Raw genomic sequence first — 23,727 nt, 5'->3', positions numbered from 1 at the left:
TTAAAAAATAATTTTAAAAAAACTTTCGTGGAGGAAGAAAGAAAAAAAAATTTTTTTTTAATTTTATTTATTCGAACCAATAATTCATTTAAATTATTATTATTATTATTATCATCATTATTATCATCATCGCAAGGATTATTGTCGTGGAGAAATTCGTTGAATTTTCTTTTTTTTTTTTTGCTGAACTCGACGATTGTTTTTCTTCTGCTTTGATTTGAAAACGAAATCGAGTCTCTGGATCGTTTCCAATACGATTTTCAAATTGGAATTATTCGGAAAGGAGAGGAAGAGGGGAGGAGAGGGAGAAATAGAAGGAGGGGAAGAAGAAAAAAAAAGAAAATCTTTGAAAATTTTATCATTATCATCATCATCATCGTTTCAGCTTTTTCGTTTATTTTTTTTTCCTCTTTTTAATTTAAAAAAAAAAAAAAAAAAAAATTCATTTTACTTTTTTTTTAAAACCACGTCTGACAATTGAATTTTCTTTCTTTCTTTCTTTCTTTCTTTTAAATTTACTGGAAAAAAAAAGTTTTTTTTTTTTTAAATTACGTTTCAACATTTAAAGAAAAAAATAAAAAAAATTTTTTTTTGTCTTAACTTCTCCAGAGTGCTGGAGAAACGAAGAGAAAATTACATTGGAAATAAACATTTAATTAAATTACATATAATTACGCGTATAAATTTTCCAGTATAAATTTAAAACTTTTTGATTTTATTTTTTCCTTTTTTTTTTCGGGGGGGAAGGGGTTGATAAGTTAAAATTCGTTTTTACATTTCTCTGGAATTAATAAATTAAATAATTTCGATGATGAAAAATATATGCCGGGAAGCATAGGCACGCGCGCGCACACCCCACACGCACGACAAGTTTTTTAAAACGTAAAAAGGTATTTTATGTTGTTAATTAACGAAATTAAAAACTATTTCAACTTTTTAAAAACAAAGCAAGCACATTCGCATCGCTAGAAACTTAATACGGTACTGGAAACGTTTGTTTGTCGTTGAAAAAAATAGTGCCGTTTTTACCATATGCTAAATAATAATGAAAGAAAAAAAAATTTACGATGCACTTACTGGAGAAAGCAAAAACAAAATGCGTTCGAACGTTTTTTTTTTTCTTTTTACGATTGGCAGGAATGAACAAATTTTGATTTTGGAAAATTTTTTTTTGTCGATTTCGATTCGATATATCGAATATAAATAAAAATGGCGGAAAAGAATAACAAAACAAAAGAAAAAAAAGTTTTTTTTTAGATTGCAATATTTGATTTAAAAAAAAAAAAAAGAAAAAAAGTTTGACCGTTTTTAAATTTATTTCTTGGGGAGAAAAAAAAAAAAAAGGGAAACCGGAAGCGGAAAGGTTTCCTTTTTATAACCTTTTTTCCGGGATAAAAAGAGGAGAGGAAGTGGTGGGAAGGTAGAAGAGAGAGAGAAAGAAAATAAGGTGGTTTTTTTTCGTTTTCCTCCACCCCTTTTTTCAAGCTTTCGGTTTCACATTTTCTTTTTTCTTTATCTTTAATTGAGTTTTTAGTTCTTAAATAAATTAAGGGTTGTTTTGTTTTTAGCCCCAAAAAAGTAAAAAAATTTGACCTCGTCTATTTGACCTTTCGTTTTGGAAAATTTTTTTTAAAAAAAAACAAAAAAGGAAAATATGAGAAAAAAAAAATTTTTTTTCGTTGTGGTTCGGTTAATTAACTTTCGATAACTGATTTGAATTTTTTTTTTAAACAATGACCTTTAACCTTTTCACCCTACCCCTCTTTCCCTTTTCTCGCTTCCTTTTTTTTCTCCCAAATCACGATTATTTTGACGTTTGAATATCGTTCATTATCATTTAAAAATAATTTTATAAAAAAAAAAACTTTTTTTTGCGAAAGAAAAAGAGATAAAAGACGTGGGAATTTTAACATACCGGAAAATTTTCCTCTCCAGAAATTTTTGTTCTCTGCAGGTACGTTAAAAAACAATGATAATGATAATAATAATAATTATTATTATTATTTATTGTTATTGACTTATATGAAAAAAAATTTTTTGAATTTCATATATTAAAGTTCAAAGGTTAAAATAGAATGTAAACTACAGTGAAAAAGTTGTTTGCGTGTGTCTGTGTGTGTGCGTGTGTGCGTGTGTGTCTGTGTATACATATTAATATGTTTAATGTTAGATTTAAATAATAATCTCCGTAGCGTGAATCTTTTATTATTATTATTATTATTATTGCTTGGCTTTAACAAAACAACAAAATTTTTTATGTTACAAATCCGAGTTTTCATACGCCAGGTTATTTCTAACCGATTATCTAAAAAATAATAATGATTTTAAATCGTTGGTAGTCGTCTTCTTTTCTATCTACTTTTTCCAAAATTCTCCAGAATTCTCCAGACTTATCCAGCACTTTCTCCAGGATTCTCCAGACTTATCCTGCACTTTCTATAAACTTCTCTAGACTTCTCTAGCAATTTCTCGAAACTTCTCCAGCAATTTCTCCAGACCTTTCCAGTACTTTCTCCAGAACTCTCCAGCAATTTCTCCATAATTCTCCGGTACCTCCTCTAGAATTCTTCAGCACTTTCCCCAGTTTACTTTTTCAGCAATTCATTTTGATTTTCGAAATATTCCATTCTGGCTCCTTCATGGTTTTTCCAGACTTTTCTTTTTATACATTATTATATCAAATGTATTGAAATTTCCCTTTAATTGAATGTGGCGCGGCTCCCAGTGCTCCCTCAGGTTCTTTCTACTTCCAGATTTCTTTATTCCAGTCTGTGTTTTTTTTCCGCCGGTACGTTCTGAGTACGATATCCAGTTCGTTGACTGGCACAGTTTTCTCTATACAAGAACCCTCCGCTGTCGGGCAACCGGTCTTGTACCATTTTTCATCTATTCCAGCAGGAATTTTTTTTTTTATTTCACAAAAAATAATATTTATATTTCGCCAATAATAATCGAAGAACCGGAAATTAAATGGCGAATGGTTTCCCGCAATTGGGTTAGTAAAATTCGTCACTTGTGCCACCTTTTTCGGACTTTAAACATTTATTAATATTATTATTATTATTATCCCTATCGTTATATTCCATTCAGTAAAAAAAAAAAAATTTCAATTTAATTATTTTTAAAGGTAAAAAAAAAAAAATTTCAATTTAATTATTTTTAAAGGTAAAAAAAAAAAATTCACCTTTCCTCCCTTTTTCTTTTTTTTTCCAGTGTTACGTTGGGGAAAAAAAAGGTTTTCCATTTATAATATAAAATTAAAAGATGCTGACTTATGATAAAACGATGTGCTTTTGTGTTTTTTTTTTATTTCCGGTTTCCGGTACGTTTTAAAAAAAAAAAAAAAAACATTTTTTTTTGTAACCTTAATTTTTTAATTATTCAATGCAACGAGTCGAAAATTTTTTTTTGTTATTATTACTATTTAAAAAAAAAAAAAACTTTTACGAATGTTTCAACATCATATTTACAAAAAGAGATAGAGAGAGAGAATGTGAGAGGAATCAACGAATGAATGAATGAATGATTAAAAGATTGATTGAAAACAGCAATTACTTTTTTTTTTAAACGATGACGTGAAAAAATTATTATTTTTTTTTTTCGCATTCACGAATGATTTTTGACATCGTCGGAAAAAAAAGATAAAATATTGTTTTCGTTTGTTGTTTGTCGTTTGTTGTCGTCGTTCGATACGGATTTTAGTCGAATCGATTTGTTGTTATGTGATAAAGAGAGAAAATAAAAAATAAAAAAATCATCGGGAAAATTTTTTTTTTTTGTACGCCGTTCGTCGCTTAACTTTTCAAAAAAAAAGTATAACATTTATTATTATTATTATTGTTATTTATGTAATGATAAAAAAAACAAAATTTAGTAAACGCGCGTAACAAACAAACAAACAAACGAAAAAAAAAAAAAACATCCATCACTTTCTATAACACACACACACGAAAATACAAACAAACATCGAAATTTCATTCGTTAAATAAAAACGATTCGACCGGGGGAGGAGGAAGTGAGGGGAGGGGGAAAGGAGGAGGAGGAGGAGAAAGAAAAACATCATCTAACGACACGATAAAATATTTGTCGTGACAAATGCGTCATTTTCAAAAAAAAAATAATAATAACAAGTGCAAACGTTTTTGTTGCGTTTTTCCTGAATTATAAAAATTAGAAAATTTTTTTTTCGAAAAGTGGAAAAGCGGAAGTGGGGGCGGAAAATGATGGAAACTCACACTTTGGCAATTACGTTAAAATAATAATGATAATTGTTATTATTACGGAAAAAATTTCGATAAATTTTGCAGCTGGAAAAATTAAAAAAAAAAAAAATTTTTTTTGCTTGTTTGTTTGTTTTTGATTCGAGGTTCAAAGGTCATTCAAATTATTCGGAAAATGATTTTGAGAGAATGAGAAGAGAGAGAAAGAGAGAAAAAGAGAGTGAGAGAGAGAGAGAATTGAATTAAATTATTTTTTTATTTTATTTCCGATCTTCAAATTTTTTTCTCTTTTTTTTAAATTTAAACTTTTCGAACGTTTTCATTTCCTTTTCCGTAATTTAACGGAAAAAAATTTTTTTTTTTTTTTCTTTTGTGTTTTGAAATGAATCGAACAATGGCGATTGAAATTTTTTTATTCCAGTTTAAAAAAAAAAAAATTTCAATTTTAACTTATTTTATTTTTCCTAGAGAATTACTTTTGACTTTTGATTGACTTTCTTTTTTTTTTCTTTTTCGGTTTTCCCTCGAGTATAATAATGATGATGAAGTCTACCCAAAAAAAAAAATCATTTTGCTGGAGCCAAATTTTTCTTTTTATTCCAGCCTAAATTTTCTTTGATTATTGATTGATTGTTTTCGATATTTTCTTTTTTTATCGTTTTCATATAAATAACTGATGGGAGGGGAAAAAAATTTTTTCACCGAAAATTATAATAATTTAATATTCGTTGAAAACAACTCGGAAATTTTTATTTAATCTCTTCTATTGACACGACAAATAAAATTACCTTTTTTATCTCTTTCTCACACTTTCTAATTAATTCTTACAAATTAAAAACTGGAGCCGCCAACAAAAAAAAAAAAAATGGAATACGACGTGGCAATAGTCCAAATGAATTCCGATTTTTTTTAAAACTTATAAAATAAATTATATCTTGTTATTATTATTATTATAAATCTTTTAGCCGAGTCAAAAATTTGTTTTTTTTTTTTAATATTGTTTTTCGCCATTTTTTTTTCTTTTTGTTATTCCCGTTCGAGAAAAACTTTTTTTTTATTTTTTTCTAAATAAAAAAAGAAAATTCAAAAAGTCATTTAAAGATAGTTTTTCGTTACAATAAGTGGTCGTGCCGTTGTCGTGGTAACAGATATTTTATCTTTTAACTTTGGTTTTCTATAAAATCAGTCACATTTTTTTTTTTTAAATCAAAAAAAAAAAAAAAACTTGACTTTTTATTCTTTTTTTTTTTGTTTTATTTTATTTTATTTTTATTTTTTTCGGGAAAAACAAAAAAAAAAAATTTGCCAACTATTTTTCTTCAAAAATCTTCGAATGATTTTCTTTGTCTTTTTCCCTCCCTCCTTTCCTCCCTTCCTTTCCCTCCCCCCCTTTCTCTCTCCATCTCGTTATTCGAACAAACACGTTTTTATTAGATGATTCGTTTTTCTTTGTCCGTTTTTAAAATTTCATTAAATTTTAATAAATGTAATATTAATAATAATAATGATGATGATGATGGTGGTTTTTTTTTTCTCTCTCTCTCTCTCCCTCGAAAAATATCGTCATTCACGACGAGTTGTGAAGGAAAAAAAAAAGACAACAACAAATAAAGATTGTGTTAACAAGATTCAGCTTTCATTATTTGATTCTGATTTTGACATTTTTTTTTTTTTCTTTCTTTTGACACGACTTTGTTGAAATAAGAATTTTTTTTTTTTTTGTAAGACATGAACAAACAACAACAACAACGCTCGTTGTCGCAAATGCCTTCGAGTGATTATTTGATTTGATTTGATTTTTTTTTATATTGAACCGAGTTTAAACAAACAGACAAATCGTCTGGTAACCACCACCACCACTACTACAACCAACGTTTATTGAAAATTTTTATATTTATTTTTTTTTTTGTTTTTGCTTTAGGTGTTGTTGGTACAGTTGAAGTTCATTTCGAAAACAAAGATGGCGGATTTTTTATTAAACACAGTCCGAGACAGTATTATTCAGCAGTGGCCGATTTATCTGCTGGCCAAGAAAGTAAAGAACAAACGCCGAAGACACTTTTAAGTTCTAATTCGATAATTTTGAGCGTTGATCGTTTCACCGTTTTTCAAACATCCCAACCCGTTTCGATAAGAGCCACCTACGGTCCTTTTTCGACAAAGCAAACCGTTCCCGCTAGATACATTGTACCTGATTTAATCGATTCCTTACCACTCCCCGACACGACAAGAAATGTAACGTCTTCCTCTTCGTCGATATTGGTTGACATGGATTTGGCATCTACCGTTTCGCATAATTTGGATATGAGCGCACATTTAGTCCGTAATGAAATTCCGAGGGATTCCCCAGTACTCCGAGTTTTGTTTCACACCGGATCGGATTCGAGCATACGAAGACAGTATAATCACTTTCAAAAAATCTGCATAATTTTACAAGCTACCATGGGTGATAAAACTCCACTCACGGCTGCCTGCAGTCCCGACGGAGAAGATGGCGTTTGTTTGGCACAGATAACGATTCCGGCATCGTGGTGGGCTCCTCTACCGCCGCCGGATAATTCGGGAAAAACACAAAAACTAATAAAGACTCCACAGCGTTTCGTACACGTCGCCTATTCCGTTTTGGAACCGAGTTTCAATTCGAAAAACGATGAAAAATGCATACCGAGAGTTCAAATTCAACCCCTGACTCCGCTCGCAGCAGTACCACTCGTATCAGCTAAAGAAAGTTATAGAGAAATAAAAGCAGACGACACTTTAACGATGCTCTTACCCCACGCTCCCCTTTATCCCCTCTCACGAATTCACGTGCCTGTTTTTTTACATTATAAATCCGCAACACCGATCGCCGCTTTCGACTTGAGGTAATTGACTATTTTTTTTTTTTAATTCCTTAACAAACAAACAAACAAACGATATTAGTTTTAAATTACGCGATAATAATAATATTTTTAATCATTTCAGAGCTCGAGTTAAAAGCGGTTTACGAATTTTAAGTATCGAATCGAGTTCGTCCGGTTGGAACATCACATCGGACATAAATGGAAAACAAACAGTGGCAACCGTGGCATGTTTCAGAAAGGAAGTCAACGACAATGACGAATCTAAAAAATTACCACCGAGGTAACATAATTAATTAATTAATTAATATATATTTTTCGCACTCGAAATAATCATCAACGGGGAAAAAAAATGATAATAATAATAATAATAATGAAAAATGAATACAATATAAGGTTGTCTGTCACATAATAATTCCATGGGACGTTTATCTATGTGAATGGTGCGTGACATGACGGTCGTCCCGCATTCAAAATGATTTGTCACGCAATCAAGTCACTTTCACTAAAAAATTTTTTTTGTTTCAATGGCACGAGTCATCACAATACGACGACGATAATTTATTTTCCAACCTTTCATTTAAACCAAAAAAGAAAGAAATTCAAGACTCCATAATTATTTTGCCGAAAATTATATAACGTAACGTATTTAGTTTTTTTTTTAAATTTCATCGTGGGCGTAGAATCAAAAAAAAATAAAAAATGCCCACGTTTTCGTCGTTCGTTTCGAGGGAGGGGGTCGGGGAATAAGAAAGAAGGGGAAGAGCGAAAGGGAGCAGGGGAATAAAAAATATTATTGTTTGAAAAAAATAATAATAATAATAATTTATTGGGGGAAAAGAAATTAATTTCGTTTTTCCGATATCTTTTTTCTCTCCATTCTTTTGATTAACAAAAAAAAGAAAATTCATTAGAATTTAAAACCGACCGAACGGTCGAATTTTTTTTTTTTTCTTTTTTAATCCCCTTAAATCCTTTTATTTGATTCTTAATTAGGATTAGTATAATCCGAGTAAATTCTCATACAATTAATCACGAGAATTATGGATTAGATTTTTATTTTTTATTTTTACAAAAAATTACGATTACAAATCTGAAATAAATATATATTATAAAAATTTTATTGTTTTTATTATTATTATCTTCTGCTGGAAAGCTTAAAATTATTTATTTATTTATTTTTTATTAAAAAAATTAATTTAGATTAATGAAAAAGAATAAATAATAATTTTTATTTTATTTTATTAGAATCGAAGAAATTTTTTCGTGGCATTTGGAAGTTGTGGAAAATGGTGAAGATTTATGGGATGGGGGTAGAATCGTTTGGAGTGCGAGATACGTTTACGAAGGTTCGAAAATGACAAAAGGTAAAGGGATTCATCATCACAGAGGTACGAGAAGGAGTGCTAAAGACGAAGTCGTAGAAGATTCTAAAAAAAAATTGTCGGCTCGTTTGGAAATACAAAAAGATGACATACAATCCGTTTTACCGATATCGAAGGTAAAAAAAAAAAAAAAAAAATGTGTTTTTACTTAAGTCCCCCTTTTCTCCCCTTCTCCCCCCCCAAATAAAAAGTATCGAATTTTTTTTTTGTTTTGTTTTAGAATTGGGAAGTGATCAATACTGCAGTTTTAACGGGAAGACAAGTTTCGCAAGCGATGAAAGTACTGATTGTCAGTCAAGCTGGTAAAGTGGCTGATGTCACGCTTCAATCTTCTTGTCACTCCGAAGACGAAAGCGTTTTAAAAGTTTCATCCTCCTGTAGTTCCGTTTACGTTGACGGTTCGGAAATTCGTGGATCTTCAAACGCTTCCGTTATCGTTAAATACGGAACATATACAGGTCTCGCAAAATTCACCGTTTGGATGCCCGAATTCCCACTCGAAGTAAACATTCCTGATTTTCGTTTGAGTCAAATCAAGGGGTGGAAAATACCCGGTGACGTTTCCAACATCGGAATTAACAAATCTAGAAAAAAAAGATCTTTCGCTAATAGAAAAAAACGTTACGTCGAGGGTATGAATCAATATAGGAATTGGGCTAATTCAAGGGGATCAAATTCCGAAGATGTCACGAACAATGTCGATTCGGATAAACATCCAACTTGTAAATTAAGATTTCAACAAAGTCCGATCGAGGTAATCGATATAAATGATAATTTTTATCCGAAACGAATTTTTTAAAAAATTAATAATAATAATAATAATAATAACAATTTTTTTTCTTATAGGTTTATGCTAGATTTTTGGCCGAAGATCATGATTCCGGAAGAGTTAATTATTTTGTCAATCGTAGAACGTGGTTGAGAGTGACGGATTTGGTTCAAAGTCTGCTAAGAGTTTCCGATCCTAGAATAGCTAATCTCAGAGGTAAAATAATACGTGGAAGAAGCGTCGGTCGAACGGAAGTTCAGGTAATTAAATTGTTAATAAACTTGTTGATAAATCATCATCATTATTATTACTACGTTTTTTTTTTTTTTTTTTTAAATAGGTTTTGTCTCCAATAACAGGAAGAGTTATCGGCGCTAAAGAAGTTCGAGTCGGAAATGATAAAGTAACACTTTTGCGTTTGATCGTCAACGTAGTTTCCGGTTTACAGTTGTCTATAAGTCCCGATAGCACCGTCGAAAACGGTTACATTGCAGAAACGTCGGTTACCAGAAGGCTCACGGCTCAATATCAGGCGAGTAGACTAATTTGGAAAAAGAAAAATAAAACGAAAAAGTATGGCGTCCGTTGATTTAAAATTTTTTTTTTTTTTTCAGGAGGGCCTTCTCGATATAGAATTAGAATTTTCCGACGAATCGCGAACGCCATTGCGTGACGTTGCCGTATCCGATTATTATTTAGCAGTAGAAAGTCTCGATCCGGACGTTGTTGCATTTGCACCAATGGTCGCATCTCATCATCCTAGAGTTATAGCCGTCGGCGAAGGAAGGGGGGATTTGTTGAGAGTCACGCTTTTGACGAACGACGAATGTCGAAAACTTTCGAAATCGATCACGGGAGGAAGTAAATCCAGCGTCGGTTATTTGGCAGAAACTACGGCAGCCGTTGAAGTTGATTTCGGTGCCGGCGACATTTCCCAACGTGCTGAATTCGTACAAAACGATGGTAACATCGGCATATCGAATCGAGATCGAAGAATAAAATCCGATTTAGGCGACATATTGCACATACAGAGTAAGTCCTATCAGTTTTACATTTACGACATTTAAGATTAAATAAATTGTGATGAATCATCGTTAATAAAAATTTTTTTACTGCTTTAAAAAAAAATAAAAAATGATGTGCGTGTTTGTTTCTTTTCCAAGGAGCTGGTATATCACCACTCAAAGATGAAAACAATCACGAGCCTACAGTACAAGCTCGACAACATCATTCGGCTTTGATACCACATTCGAATTTTCACGTACGAAATTCAAATCGTATGACACCACTCGAAATAGGAATGTACGTTTTATTGGCTGCTTTTTGTTTTGCCATTGTCGTATTCGTCGTATCCTGCGTTGTCTACGCTTCGAAATTCAAGGCCCAAGTTGGAGAAACCGTTGATGTTTCCAGTAGCGATGATAATAATGGTGCAAACATGTCGACGACCAAGTAATAAAAACAAAAAATTAAAATTTTTTTTTAATCGTAACATACACAAAAGGTTAAAATTTATTTGATGTTTTAATTAGCGGAGTTTCAAACGGGAATTCAGGTTATAAAGGTTTGCCACAATCGACAACTAATGTACACGATTGGGTTTGGTTGGGAAGAGCGACTATCGAAAAAGCCGCAACTCACACGAACGTGCCCGCAAACGGTTCTTCGAATCCGAGTAATAATAATAATAATAATAATAATAACAACAACAGCAGTGGCGGCAGTGGCAGCAGCAACAATGAAATGAGAATAACCGAAAATCCATTTAATTCCGGTGGATTTAATACCCGAGTAGATAATTTAAAATACTTAGACAGCTCTCAAACCGTTGTGGTAGATACGGCAACATATTGTAAAAATTCCGGGCAACATCATGCCGGTGGTAATGGAGGAAGCGATTTTAACGATTTTTGCGAACTGTAAGTTTTTATTTAAAAAAAAAAAAAACAAATTTTCTTTTGATTTAAAATGAATTTTATAATTTAGCGAACCTACATCTCCCACGCCTCCGACTCCACCTCCTCACGGCATAGCATTGGATGAATATAAACCGCCAGTTCCTCCGCATAGGACTCCGGTGTTGACTCCTAAACCTGAGCCTCAACCACCAAAAAGACATTATCATCATCATCATCATCGAAATAAAAACGTTTCAAAGAGTCGTTCGTCAAAGTACGAAGCCGTGGAAGATGGTAATAATATCGTCGTAGAGAAAACCTGATCAATGGATTCATAAAAATCCCGACGGTTATAATTTTTTTTTTTTTTTTTTTTTTTTTTTTCTTCGACAGAAAGTTGTTTGGAAAGTCATCATTCTTCCGAACAGAGTGTCGAAGCATTGGAAAATATGTCGTCGTCGTCGTCGTCGTCTAAAAGACATCATCAACATCACAGAACACGAGTCGGAAGTTTTGGAAGTGAAAAAAATTACAAAACAAGGTAAGAAAAAAAATCTATTATTTATTTTAAATAAAAAATCCTTCTATCTCTCTCTCTCTTTCTCTTTCTCTCTTGAGAAACCCATGAAAATATTGACAGTCGAAAACAGGAGGAAAAACAATTTGGAAATTTTTTACCCGTTTAAATTTTTTAAAAAAAATTTAACAGGCAAGAAGATTTCGAACGTCAATCAAATCCGACATTTGTAGATTTTAAAAATCCCGATAAAAATTATAATTCGAACAGAATCGGAAACGCGGAAGTTAAAAAAGCATCCATCGTTGGTAATCCAATGTTTTCAATTAATGATGATGAATCCATTCCAAAATTATTTACATCATCATCATCATCATCACCACATCCACCACCACCACCAACATCGCAAGAAGATGTCGGATTAGATGATCTTAATCTTGGAATGGATTACGATCAGATAATGCAGTATTTCGATAATCTTAAAGAATCAAATGCTTAAATATTTATTTATATATATATACATAATATTATTTATTATTATTATTATTATTATTATTCAAAAAAAAATAGAAACTTATTAATCTAGTCATTATGCTTTTGTAGTTGTACATACATACATAAATAAATCAATATTTATGATAATAATAATGATAGTGATAATTAATAGACTGAATAGTTGCAAACATTTTATTCCAGGGTGTACATATATAAGTACACGCATACACGCGCTCTCACATACTTTATTTATCGTAATTATATATATTCGATGCTTTAATTTTCTTCTTCTTCTTCTTCACTTAACTAATAATAATAATAATGATGATAATAATAATTAAAAAATTAATTATAAATACCATAAAAAATTTAGTAATTGATTATTTATGTATATTTAAATACTTTTCTTTTTTTTTTTTTAATTTAATAATCTTCGTGATAAAATTTTCATGTAATGAAAACAAACAAACAAACAATCAAGCAAATAAACCAACAAACAAACAAACAAACAAGCAAATAAACCAACAAACAAACAAATAAATAAAATTTTCTCTTAATAAAAAAAAATAGTACGAAACGAAACGGTAACAAATTTTTTTTTTACATCACATACACGCGCGCTCGCATTATCATTATTATCACAAATAAATTTTATGTACATAGATGATAATAATATTAATTATTACGATGATAAAACGAAACACTTTAAAATGTATAATAATCAGGTATTTAATTAAGATATTAATTATTAAAACGCAACAATAAATTTCTTTTTTTTTTTTATTTTTTATTTATTTATTAAATTTTAATTGTTATTATCATTATTATTCTTATTATTTATTTATTTATTTTTTGTTTCATTCATTCATTCATTCAAAAGGGGCATTAATTAAATTTAAAATTTAAAATTCGAAAGCATTTATTTATTTATTTATTATTATTATTATAAATATTTAACCCAGGTATCGATCGTAGTTGTTATCTTTGACGTGAGTGTATTATAATTATTATTATTATTATTATTATTATTATTATTAATATTGATAAATTTAAATTTTTCCCAATTTTTTTTTTCGCTTAAAATTTTTTTTTTTTTTTTTTTAAATAATAATAATAATATTAAGCTCAAAAAAAAAAAAAATTGTTATAATTTGTATATTATGTATAAAAAAATAATTAATTAATTATTAATTAATTATTATTATTATTAGTTTATTGTAAATAAAATAATAATAAAACCGAGCTTTTCCAGCAACTCTTTCCAAAAAAAAAAAAAAAAAAAAAAAACTTTTTAATTATAATAATAATAATAATAATAACGATAATATAAACTTCTTATGCTTATTTTTATTTATTATTATTATTATTATTATTATCTATATATAGCACTAAGTGTTTAAAATAATAATAATAATAAATAATTTTTTTTGTAATTATTAATATTATTATTATTATAAATATTGTTAGTCATAATATATATTTATATTTATATGATGATGATGATGATGATCTCAATTTAAACTCTCTGCTCTTCGATTATTATTATTATTATTATTATTTTAATTTTTTTTTTTTTTTAAGTGTATTACGTGTAAGTGTATTAAGAGAAAAATTTTTTTTGCTTTTAAATAAATAAATAAATAAATAATATTTATGTGTAAAATTTAATAAAAAATAATGATAATAATAATAATAATAAATTGCAATGATCGCGATAGGTGAATGTTACGAATGTTTGGAAATATTAAATTTTTTTTTTTTTTTGAATGAAGTGAAAATTATAGGGGGAGAAAGTATTTTGTAATGATAATCATATTAATAATAATAATAAGGGGTTTGGGGTTGGGGATCGGGGTAATTTATGTAACGAAGGACAGGTAAATAATGTTTGAAACTTAGGTAGGTAGGTAGGAGGTAGTGTTAACCTTGTGTTTTTCTTTTCTAAAAAAAAAAAAAAAGAAAACAATGTGATTATATAGATGCTTTTAATTAACCTTATATTATATATATATATACACACACTCATAAACATACACACACATACACATACACATACACACATATTTTAATCTAATTAATTGTATTAATAATAATAATAATAATAATAATAAAGAGCAAAATGGCTTTCGTGTATCTTGATGATAAAAATAAAATAAAAATAAAATAAATAAATAATAATAATAATAATTTTAAAAAAAATATATATATAAATAATCAATGTTAATAAAATAATTTTTATTTTTTATTTTCCTTAACAAACAAAATTATCATTATTATTATCGAATACTTTTTGAAAAAATTTTCTTTATTTATTAATGTTGGAATTGGTTTATTTGTATTTACCAAACCATTTATAATCGTAGGGAGATAACCATTTTTGACATCCACCCATATTATTTTTAATAACATATTCCATTGTAAATTTATTTGTATTGTTTTCTTTTATCAATTTTTCTTTCTCTCTTTCATCATCTAAATATTTTTGACTAACAAATCTTGCTGGAAATGGAAGAATTTCGGCTACTGGTCCTAATATTTTTCTAGCCTGAAATTCATATAATTATACATAAGTAGAGGATTTTGAGAAATTTTTTTAGTAATACTGTAATATTTATAATAATTACTTCATGTGCATCTAAATTACCACCAAGTTCGATAATAATTCTTTCCGCTTTTACTGGTGTTGCATAATGATGAGCAGATCCTTTTCCACCACCCATTCTTTTACCAACACCTTTTTTCGTCATAGGTTGCCAAGGTGGTTCTACTCTCCAAAAGGCAAACATTCTACTAGTATCTAATTTTTTGAATATTATTCTACGAACCGCTTCAAAATTTGTGTGTTTCATTCTTCCACCTAACAAAGCCTAAATAAAATAAAATAACAAAAATTTTTTTTTTGAATTTCATATTCGTAGAAGTTAATAGTAAAAAGAAAATTTAAATATTTCTTATATAAGTTTAACTTAAAATTAATAATAATAATGAAAATAATAACTAACTTTTACACCATATTGTTTATAGACTAAATCGGTATGAACTTCTTCCGGACCTCTAAGTAATCTTAACATTTTAGGAAGCTTAGGGGGTTTAGTATCAAAAAAAGGTTGTTTTTCTACTACTCTGAGCTTTCTATTATCCGGCCAATCTGAGGAATCTACCGGTTTCGGGGGTTCGAAACAATGTATGTTGGCACATTGTTTTAATAAAAAATTGTTGCATTTTACCGTTTCACCTGAAACAATTAGTCATTAATTAAAATGAAATAAAAAAATTTAGTTGTGGTGAATTCTTATTTTATGTTATCATACATAATGTTTACAAATACTTTCGATTTCAAAGCAAATTGGATTTACTCACTCAGAATTGAACTTTTAAATACTTGATTAAACAATATAGAATTTATTTTGAACATTTTAAAACTTTTTAAAGGGGAAATAATGTAATAAAATTTCAAAAAGTTTAATTGTAAACAGCGGCCATTTTAAACCACCATGTTTTTATTTTATGAATATGTAATCCATTGCACATGCGCCATTTTTAAATTTTTAGTTTCAACTTTCTCACAAAAAGTCACACTTATTATTTAACGACTGTTTGTTGTACTTAATGAATCCGTGAAATAAGTTTTTAAAGAATTTTTTTTTTTTTTTTTTTTCAACAACCCGTTTTAAACATGTCGTGTAGTGCTAAAGATTTTCCTGTTATTTCTTATGCATTTGGTAGAACGCTTTTTCCATGTCAAGTTAATGGTAAATTAAATACGCTTGAATTTTTAGAAGCCTGCAAAGGAGTTGTTAATCTAGTCGGTGAGCTCAAATTCAATTTCAATTATTATTATTTATTGTATCGTTGTTAACAATGAAATTATAACCCTAAATAGATTATTGTAATTTAATATTAACATACATATATATTGTTTTTTGTACGATATACCATGTCGTTAAGGTTAAAAAAAAAAAAAAAACAATCGCAAATTTATGGTGTTTAAGCATGCAAAAATTGTCATGTCGATATTATTTGTAAAATATAATAAATTTATTGGTTTTAGGAAAATTGGGTAGTGCCTTTTCACCTTTACACAACGACATATCTTGTAACATAAGTAAAATTAAAACTTGCTTTGATCAAAATCCAAAAAAATATTATTATATTGAAGATTTAATTTTATGTGAAAAGTCGATAAATAGAGATGAGGCACTAGATGCTCTTTTGTGGTTACGAAGGTTGGTTAATTACTTAATAATCTTTAGAAAAATTTTGATAACAAATAGTTGTTATAGATATATAATGAAAAGTACTTTAGATTGAATCATACATTTTGATTCTTAACCGTTTTGCCTCATTTAAAAAAGACAAATTAAATAAATAATAACAAAATTTTTTTTTAGAGCATTACATTTTACATTAGTATTTTTTCAAAACATAATTAATGATAGTAAAAAATCAGAAGATTTACAAGAACACATGACATCTGCATACATTCAAACATTGCAACCATATCATAATTGGATAACGAGAAATTTATTTAAGGTAAGAATAAAATTAATCATGTTTGTAACACAATAACATCATTACTCGATTTTAAAAAATAATAATTTTATTTCATTTTATTTTAGTGTCATATTCTTATTAATAATAATAATAATAATAAGTATTGTTTTATTTACTTAAATATTGCAAAAAACTACATGCAAACCCAGATATAAATATATAATATCTTAATAATAAATTACTCTCATATAATTTTTTTTTTTGCAGAAATCAAATTTTAATTTAAATAAAAATAATGATAATAATAATATAAATGTATGATTATTTAATAAAGTTATCTATCAATCTGTTCTATTAGTTCTTCAAAAATCTGATGCCTAAAAGATCGGTTTTGCTGTCTAAAATGTCCGAATGCAATGGAGAAGAAAAACAGGAAAATTTAATTAAGTCGTTACAAGTTTATTTTGAAAGTTTAAGTGATAATATAACACATATAAATTCATTTTATAAAAAACATAATTTGGAACCAAACAGCAAAACATAATCAAGATAAATTAATATATATATATATATATATTTTTTTTTTTTTTTACTTTTATTTTTATTTATCTTTATCGTTATAAATTATTTTTTATTATAATATTGTTAATATATATATATATATCTTTGGAGAGTAAAAAAAAAAAAAAAAAAGAAAGTCGTTGCCATATTATTATTATTATTATTTTTTGACAGTATTTATTAAAAACTACTTAAGAGATTTTTATTCAATAATTATTAACTAATTATTAAAGTGCCTATTTAGTGTTTTGTTATCGAATGAATGAAAAAACTGATATTTTCATAAATGATTTTACAGAGTTTATTGGTGAATTTACTTTTTGAAATATTTATTAAATACTTATTAACTACGTTTAAAAAAAAAAAGAACGTAAATTAATAAATTTTTATGTACAAATGGATTTTATAGTTTTAAATAACATTAAAATATTTTTATGTATAACAAATTAAATTTATTTGTTGAATCGTTTAAATTTTATAATAAATATTGTTGTTGCTGAATAATTAAAAGAAATTAATTGTTATTGTTACAATTATTATTAGTTATATAATTGATAGTGTAATCTTTATAAGTACATCTTATAAAAAAAAGGGAGATCTCAAATTTTATTTATTATTTTAATATATTTTTGTTTTTTTTTTGTTTTGTAATTGTGAGTATTTTTGTATGTTTCTTTTGCATACATTTAATAATCCTTGGTTATTTATTGTGTTATGTACCATTTATTACTTTTACTTTTTGTTTTTATTAAAAACGGTTGGGTTCACAGTTAAAAAGAAAAAAAAACTTAATAAGAATATCAATCGTCATCATTTTCAAATCCTAAATTCATTTCAAATTTATTTGAATTTTTTTGTAATCTTAATAAATGAAATTTTTTAGCTTGATGTCTAGCTGCTAATCTTAATGCAAAATAACCAACGAATAATTGTGATATTAAAAAAATTAACATAATTCCTTGAACGGTGTATTCAATCGGTGACAATAATAATTGTCTACTTGATATTAAAAATATTTGCATTGGTAATTGTAAAAGTATTGACAGCATCCAAAATGCTGCTACCTCTGGTATTTTTTCCGTTAAATTTCCTAAATATCCTAAATACAAACGTAATATTTCTATTCCTGACACTGCTATGTGAACGATAACGACAATTAATCGATACAAACTTGAAAGACATTCGAACTGAAAATAAAAATTTATTTGACAGATGACAAATGTAAAATATTAAAACCGAACGGTATTTATTTATGTTTATTTATAGAGGAGGGGGATGGGAAAAAAAAAAAAATTATATATATTTTTGTATTATAACCTTGGCAGAAATCATAACGACGGACGTGGCCAACCAAACTGGAAAAAAATACAAATTAAAATATAAAAGCATTTGTAATGGTAAACTTGATACAATTTCACTTTCAAGACCGTATTTGTGTAATGAAATTCCTGGAAAAATAGTTTCCGATAAGGTAGAAACTTTTTTCCTCCATTTTTCACTCGCCGACATGTTTGTTTATTGTTATTTCGTATGCGTTGCTAAGCAACAGAAAAACTTATTAAATTAAAAAAGCAAACCGAGACACCAGGTGGCTAATTATTTTTTGTAAAATCTTTCGAAATATCACGAAACAAAATTTACTCAAACGCGTTTTAATTTTAGATATTCACGTTTGAATTTCTTTCGTTTAAAATATTTTAATATTTTTCTAAAATTTTTAAGTTTGCATCCCTGTAAACGATTCGTTGTAAAACACATTTGTAATAGAGCGCTCAGAAGCGTTTCTATATTTTTCATAGGTTGGTAGTACCGTGAGTCAGTTTAAAATCGCGGTCGTTTGGTGTAACTTGCATATTTTGATTCCTCATTAAAAATGTTTCTAGATTTAATCAAAACGGTTAAGATAATTATAATTAAAAACAAAAGAAAATGTCTTTTAATTTAAATGTGGAGTTCATTTAATTTTATAAAAAGTTCAAAGTTATTTAGTGTTTAAACTCAAATTAAAAAATTTTGTAAGTAAGAGAAAAAAATTTTTTTTTTTTTTTACTTTTTATATATTACTTTGACAAAAAAAATTCTTCCTCTACCTTAATTTATTTTTAATGATGTTACTAAAATTATTTTAATTCGTTTAAAACTATAAAATGATGAGAAACACATCCTGTAAAGTTGATCAAATTATTATTTTTTGTACCTGGTCATATAAAATTTTTTTTTACATGTGAACCTCCATTATTATTGTTTTTATAAATGACTGTAATTACATTAATTTTTTCTTATTCAATTAATTTATTTTAAGCCACACAACAAAATTTCAAACAAAAAAACCGTTACATACAATGTGATTCTATTTATCACAACTCAAATTACAAAATTAATTACAAAATTTACTCATATTATAAAAGAAAAATTTTTTTAATATTTAAGTTCAATCTGTTATTAAAACATAAATTTTGATTCTTGATTCTATTTAATACTTTATTTAACAACCGTTTGTTTGATTAGTAACAAACAACATTGTCACACATACAAAAAATACAAAACAAATATTTTTTTATTGAATTGACACTTACTAACAAAAATGTGTTGTTACAACAATGAAAACATGTAAGGAAGCCTTAATGGATTCCAGCCACCACATTTATTTTCTCTTTATATTTTTTAATTGCTTTTATTGACAAATTTTATGTTTGTGTGTTTGTTGGAGTAGGAAGGAAGAGGGTGTGTGTGTGTGTGGGGGAAAAGGGGTGTGTAGGGGGAAGGGGGTGTGTTTGAAAATTCTCAAGTATATACATCAATACATATCAATAATTTGCTTTTACATTCATTTCAATGATTTTTTTTTTCTTAAGGTTCTGATTATTGTTATTGATTTAACTCAAAATAAATAAAAATTATGTAAAAAATATTCGATCAAGGTCGTGGCGGTAAATATGAAATAAAAAGAAAAGAAAAAAAAAACCTGAATCCGGTGGAAAAGTTTTTTCAATTTCATTGATAAAAAACATTAGAAACATTGAATTGTATGTACGATTGGATTTTATCATTTGAAATGTATGAAATTTGGGTCGTGTGTGTGTGTGTGTGTGTGTGTGTGTCTTTAAATGTGTTTGTGTTTGTGTTTGTATGTGTTTGTTGTGTAGATCTCGTAGAGTGAGTCACGAATTTGAACTTTGCTAGTACAAAGAATTATAATAAACGTTTATTTCAAAATGTCTTTTTGTACATTTAGAAATAATAAAGAAAACATTTTTTAATTTTTCATTTATTAATTTTTTTTTGTATGCGTGTGTGCGTGTGCGTGTTTTAAAATTACAAAACGAATAATAATAATAATATTCTGATTAAAAAAAAAAATCAATAATCATCAAATATTTTTAATTAAAATTTATTAATTTTTTTTTTTTTTAAATACAAAACGATTCGATACAATTTTCATCGTACAAATAATAATAATACTAATAATAATAATTTTTTAAAATAGTTTTCATTGATTGAGTGATATAGTAATAATAATAATAATAATTTATATTTTCTGTCATTTAAACGAGGGGAAAATGTTAAAATCGGATTGAAAAAAAAATTTTTTTAAAGTTTCTTTTTTTTAAAGTTTTTTTTTTTTTTTTTTTTAAAACGACTTCTGTATAATTTTTATATATCATTAATAATAGTAATAATAATAATAATAATAATGATTCTTGCATTAGTTAAAGTTATTTTTTTATTAAAATATTAATAGAAAAAATTTTTTGTTGAAAAAAAAAGAAAAAAAAATCGTATTTATATTGTTTTTTTTTTTCATATTTAATTTACGATCGATAAATTATCATTATTATTATTATTATTAATAATTTCGTAATAATTCGTGAGATTAAAATTAAGACATTTAAAAAAAAAATAAAAAAAAAATAAAATTACTAGAATTTCTGGAATGCGACTGGAAATGTTGCTTTTTTTTTTGTTAATAATAAAAGGAGAGGAAAAAAAAAATAGTCATATATTAATTTAAACCGTTATTGGAAATTAATTTTATTGATTTTTATAAAAAAAATTTGGAAAAAAAATTTTCGCCATTTTTTTTTTATTATAAATGTAATATAAAATAAAAATTATTATTTAAAATCTTCGGAAATAAAAAATCACGGCGAAATGCAAACAAAAAACACGTGAACAACATAAACAACACACGTGACACATTTAAAAAAAACACCTGAAAAAGTTTTTTTTTTATTTTAAATTTTTTAAATTGGATGCCATCATCCATTAACGATAGAATAACAACAACAACCAAAACACCGGACCTTAAACATTGAGTTATCAAAATGTTTGTTTGCCACAAATTGACAAAACTTGTTTAGATTTAAATGTGGAGAAAAAAAATTTTTTCTACTTTTTTTTTATTGAAATTTTCATTTCAATTATTATTATTATTATTATTATTATATAAAATTATGTTTATTAGAATTCTATGTTTATATGTTACGATTGTTTGCCCTGCGATTTAAACAACTTTTAACCGAAAAAAAAAAAAAAGTTTTCAAACAATACATATAAGAAAGTTAAAATGAAATTAAATTTTTAACGTGTGTGAATAATTTATCAAATCGTATTAGAAAGTTTATTATTATTATTATTATTATTATTATTATTATTATTATTATTATTATTATTATTATTATTATTATTATTATTATTATTATTATTATTATTATTGGCATTGTTTACAAAATCACTACAAATTCAAAAATCAATCATTATTATTATTATTTCGAATGGGGCCTTTTTTTATGGCTTTATAATATTATCATCATCATTTACACTTTGAAGTTGAATTTTCTATTCAAAATTGATTCGTTTATAAACATGTTTCACTTATTATCATTATTATTATTACTTGATAAAACGATCAAGGTTAATAACCGAACCTTTCTATGAAATTTAATAATAATAATAATAATAGTAAATTAGTTTTATTTACCTGTTTTATGATTCATTTTTGAAAGGCTAATAATATTATTATCATTATTATTTTTTTTATTAACTTTAAAGTTATTTATAAACTATTACAATTATTATTAATTTTTTTTATATGTCTATTTACACTTTTCTTTTTCCACTTTTTTTAAAAAAAAATTAAGAAAAGTAACTTGAAAAAAAATTATTATTTTATCTAAACTTTTCTTTTTTTTTTTTTGTTATTTCCACCTCCTTATTTCCAGAGTTCCCTCTGGAGAATAACAACAAAAAAAAAAGAACTGATAAGAAAAAAAAAAAAAAACTTTAAATGAATTACGGTCGTTGATGACGTAAACGAAAAAAAAAAAAAATTCACAGAACGGAAATTTGGTTATTTACCCGCCATTTTTTTTCAAAAATCTCACACACGAAATGAAAATGACTATTTAATTTCGTATTTTATAAAAAAAAAAAAAATATAATGCCGGTGTCACGAACCGATATTAATATATATATGTAATAATAATAATAATAATTTTTTTTATTCGTGTAATTAAGAAGAATTGAGAGAGAGAGAGAGAGAGAGAGAGAGAGAGAAAAACTACCCGCATCCTGACTTTGTATTCATTTTATGATTAATGAATTTTACTTTTTCTTTTTCTTTTTTTTTCTATAATTATCACGGTTTTTTTTTGTCGCTGGAATTTTTTTTTTTTTTTTTTTTTTACGAATAAAAGAATTCTTTTCGTTTTATCATTTTACCTGGAACGATTCATTTATTATTATTATTATTATTTATTAAAAAAAAATTTTTTAAAAATCAACTTTTACACGTATTTCTATTATATTATTTAAAAAAAAAAAAACTTCTTGAAATAATATTTTTTTTTTCTCCAAAAAAAAAAAAATTATTTAACACGTCTGGAGAAAACTCCAACGATTTTTACCCACAAATTTAAAAAAAAAAAAAAAACTTGTTCGAAATTGAATAGTTTAAAAAAAAAAAAAAATTTTTTTTATTTTTTATTATTTTCGAAATAAACTGTGTGATGTGCTCTGATTATAATTATTATTATTATTATTCTCTCTCTCTCTCTCTCTCTATCTCTCTCTTCTCCTTACTTATAATTTGTTTCTACATTCTTTTTTTTTTTATTTTCACGTGTTAATTCAAAATGGCCGCATATATTTTTAAGATAATAATAATAATAAATAATGGTTGCGTTTAAAAAAATTGTAATGTAATCAACAAATTTTATTATTATTATTATTTTTCTTTTACGGTAGATATTCATAGGGAATGATCGAATGTTCGAGAACGATAAACTTTTATACAAAAAACAAACAAAAAAAATTCGTTTGTATAAAAGACGGCAATGACGATGACAATAAAACAAAGAAAAACCATTAATAATTAATTATAAAAATGACGTCATGGAATTTTTTTTTGTTTTAGCCGGGGAGCGGTGGTGTACTTTTGTAATTCAACTACTCGGAGGTTGGGTAAAGGGGGTGTTTTAGAGTGGGGGTTCCGGAAATTGGATTTTTCGCAATGACCATGCGTCCGCTAGGGGTTAAACTTCAATTTA

General features: G+C 26.6%; 4 protein-coding genes across 4 annotated transcripts; 2 read left to right on the top strand and 2 right to left on the bottom strand.

Moving 5' to 3' along the window:
* Positions 1-5,984: 5,984 nt before the first annotated feature.
* Phum_PHUM555770 (uncharacterized protein) lies at positions 5,985-11,435 on the top strand (the record flags this gene model as incomplete). Its single annotated transcript, XM_002431832.1, has 11 exons — positions 5,985-5,994; positions 6,142-7,084; positions 7,185-7,343; positions 8,390-8,561; positions 8,666-9,199; positions 9,292-9,474; positions 9,555-9,746; positions 9,829-10,246; positions 10,378-10,654; positions 10,747-11,133; positions 11,285-11,435. The coding sequence occupies 11 exons, from the start codon at positions 5,985-5,987 to the stop codon at positions 11,433-11,435; spliced, it is 3,426 nt and encodes a 1,141-aa protein (XP_002431877.1).
* Positions 11,436-14,453: 3,018 nt separating this feature from the next.
* On the bottom strand, positions 14,454-15,539 carry Phum_PHUM555760 (mitochondrial 50S ribosomal protein L16, putative; the record flags this gene model as incomplete). The annotated part of the gene is made up of 4 exons (XM_002431831.1): positions 14,454-14,669; positions 14,749-14,991; positions 15,127-15,359; positions 15,485-15,539. 4 exons carry the CDS (start codon positions 15,537-15,539, stop codon positions 14,454-14,456), a joined length of 747 nt encoding a protein of 248 aa, XP_002431876.1.
* A 261-nt stretch (positions 15,540-15,800) lies between these two features.
* Phum_PHUM555750 (glycolipid transfer protein, putative) lies at positions 15,801-17,162 on the top strand (the record flags this gene model as incomplete). Its single annotated transcript, XM_002431830.1, has 4 exons — positions 15,801-15,933; positions 16,176-16,350; positions 16,516-16,657; positions 16,977-17,162. 4 exons carry the CDS (start codon positions 15,801-15,803, stop codon positions 17,160-17,162), a joined length of 636 nt encoding a protein of 211 aa, XP_002431875.1.
* Positions 17,163-17,979: 817 nt separating this feature from the next.
* Positions 17,980-18,688, bottom strand: Phum_PHUM555740 (uncharacterized protein; the record flags this gene model as incomplete). The annotated part of the gene is made up of 2 exons (XM_002431829.1): positions 17,980-18,366; positions 18,515-18,688. 2 exons carry the CDS (start codon positions 18,686-18,688, stop codon positions 17,980-17,982), a joined length of 561 nt encoding a protein of 186 aa, XP_002431874.1.
* Between the last annotated feature and the right edge of the window lie 5,039 nt (positions 18,689-23,727).

Source organism: Pediculus humanus, genomic scaffold (assembly GCF_000006295.1).
Source record: "Pediculus humanus corporis 1103172108296 genomic scaffold, whole genome shotgun sequence".
In the NCBI taxonomy this organism is placed as follows: Eukaryota; Metazoa; Arthropoda; class Insecta; order Psocodea; family Pediculidae; genus Pediculus; species Pediculus humanus.
This window is presented reverse-complemented; position numbering and strand designations above follow the sequence as displayed.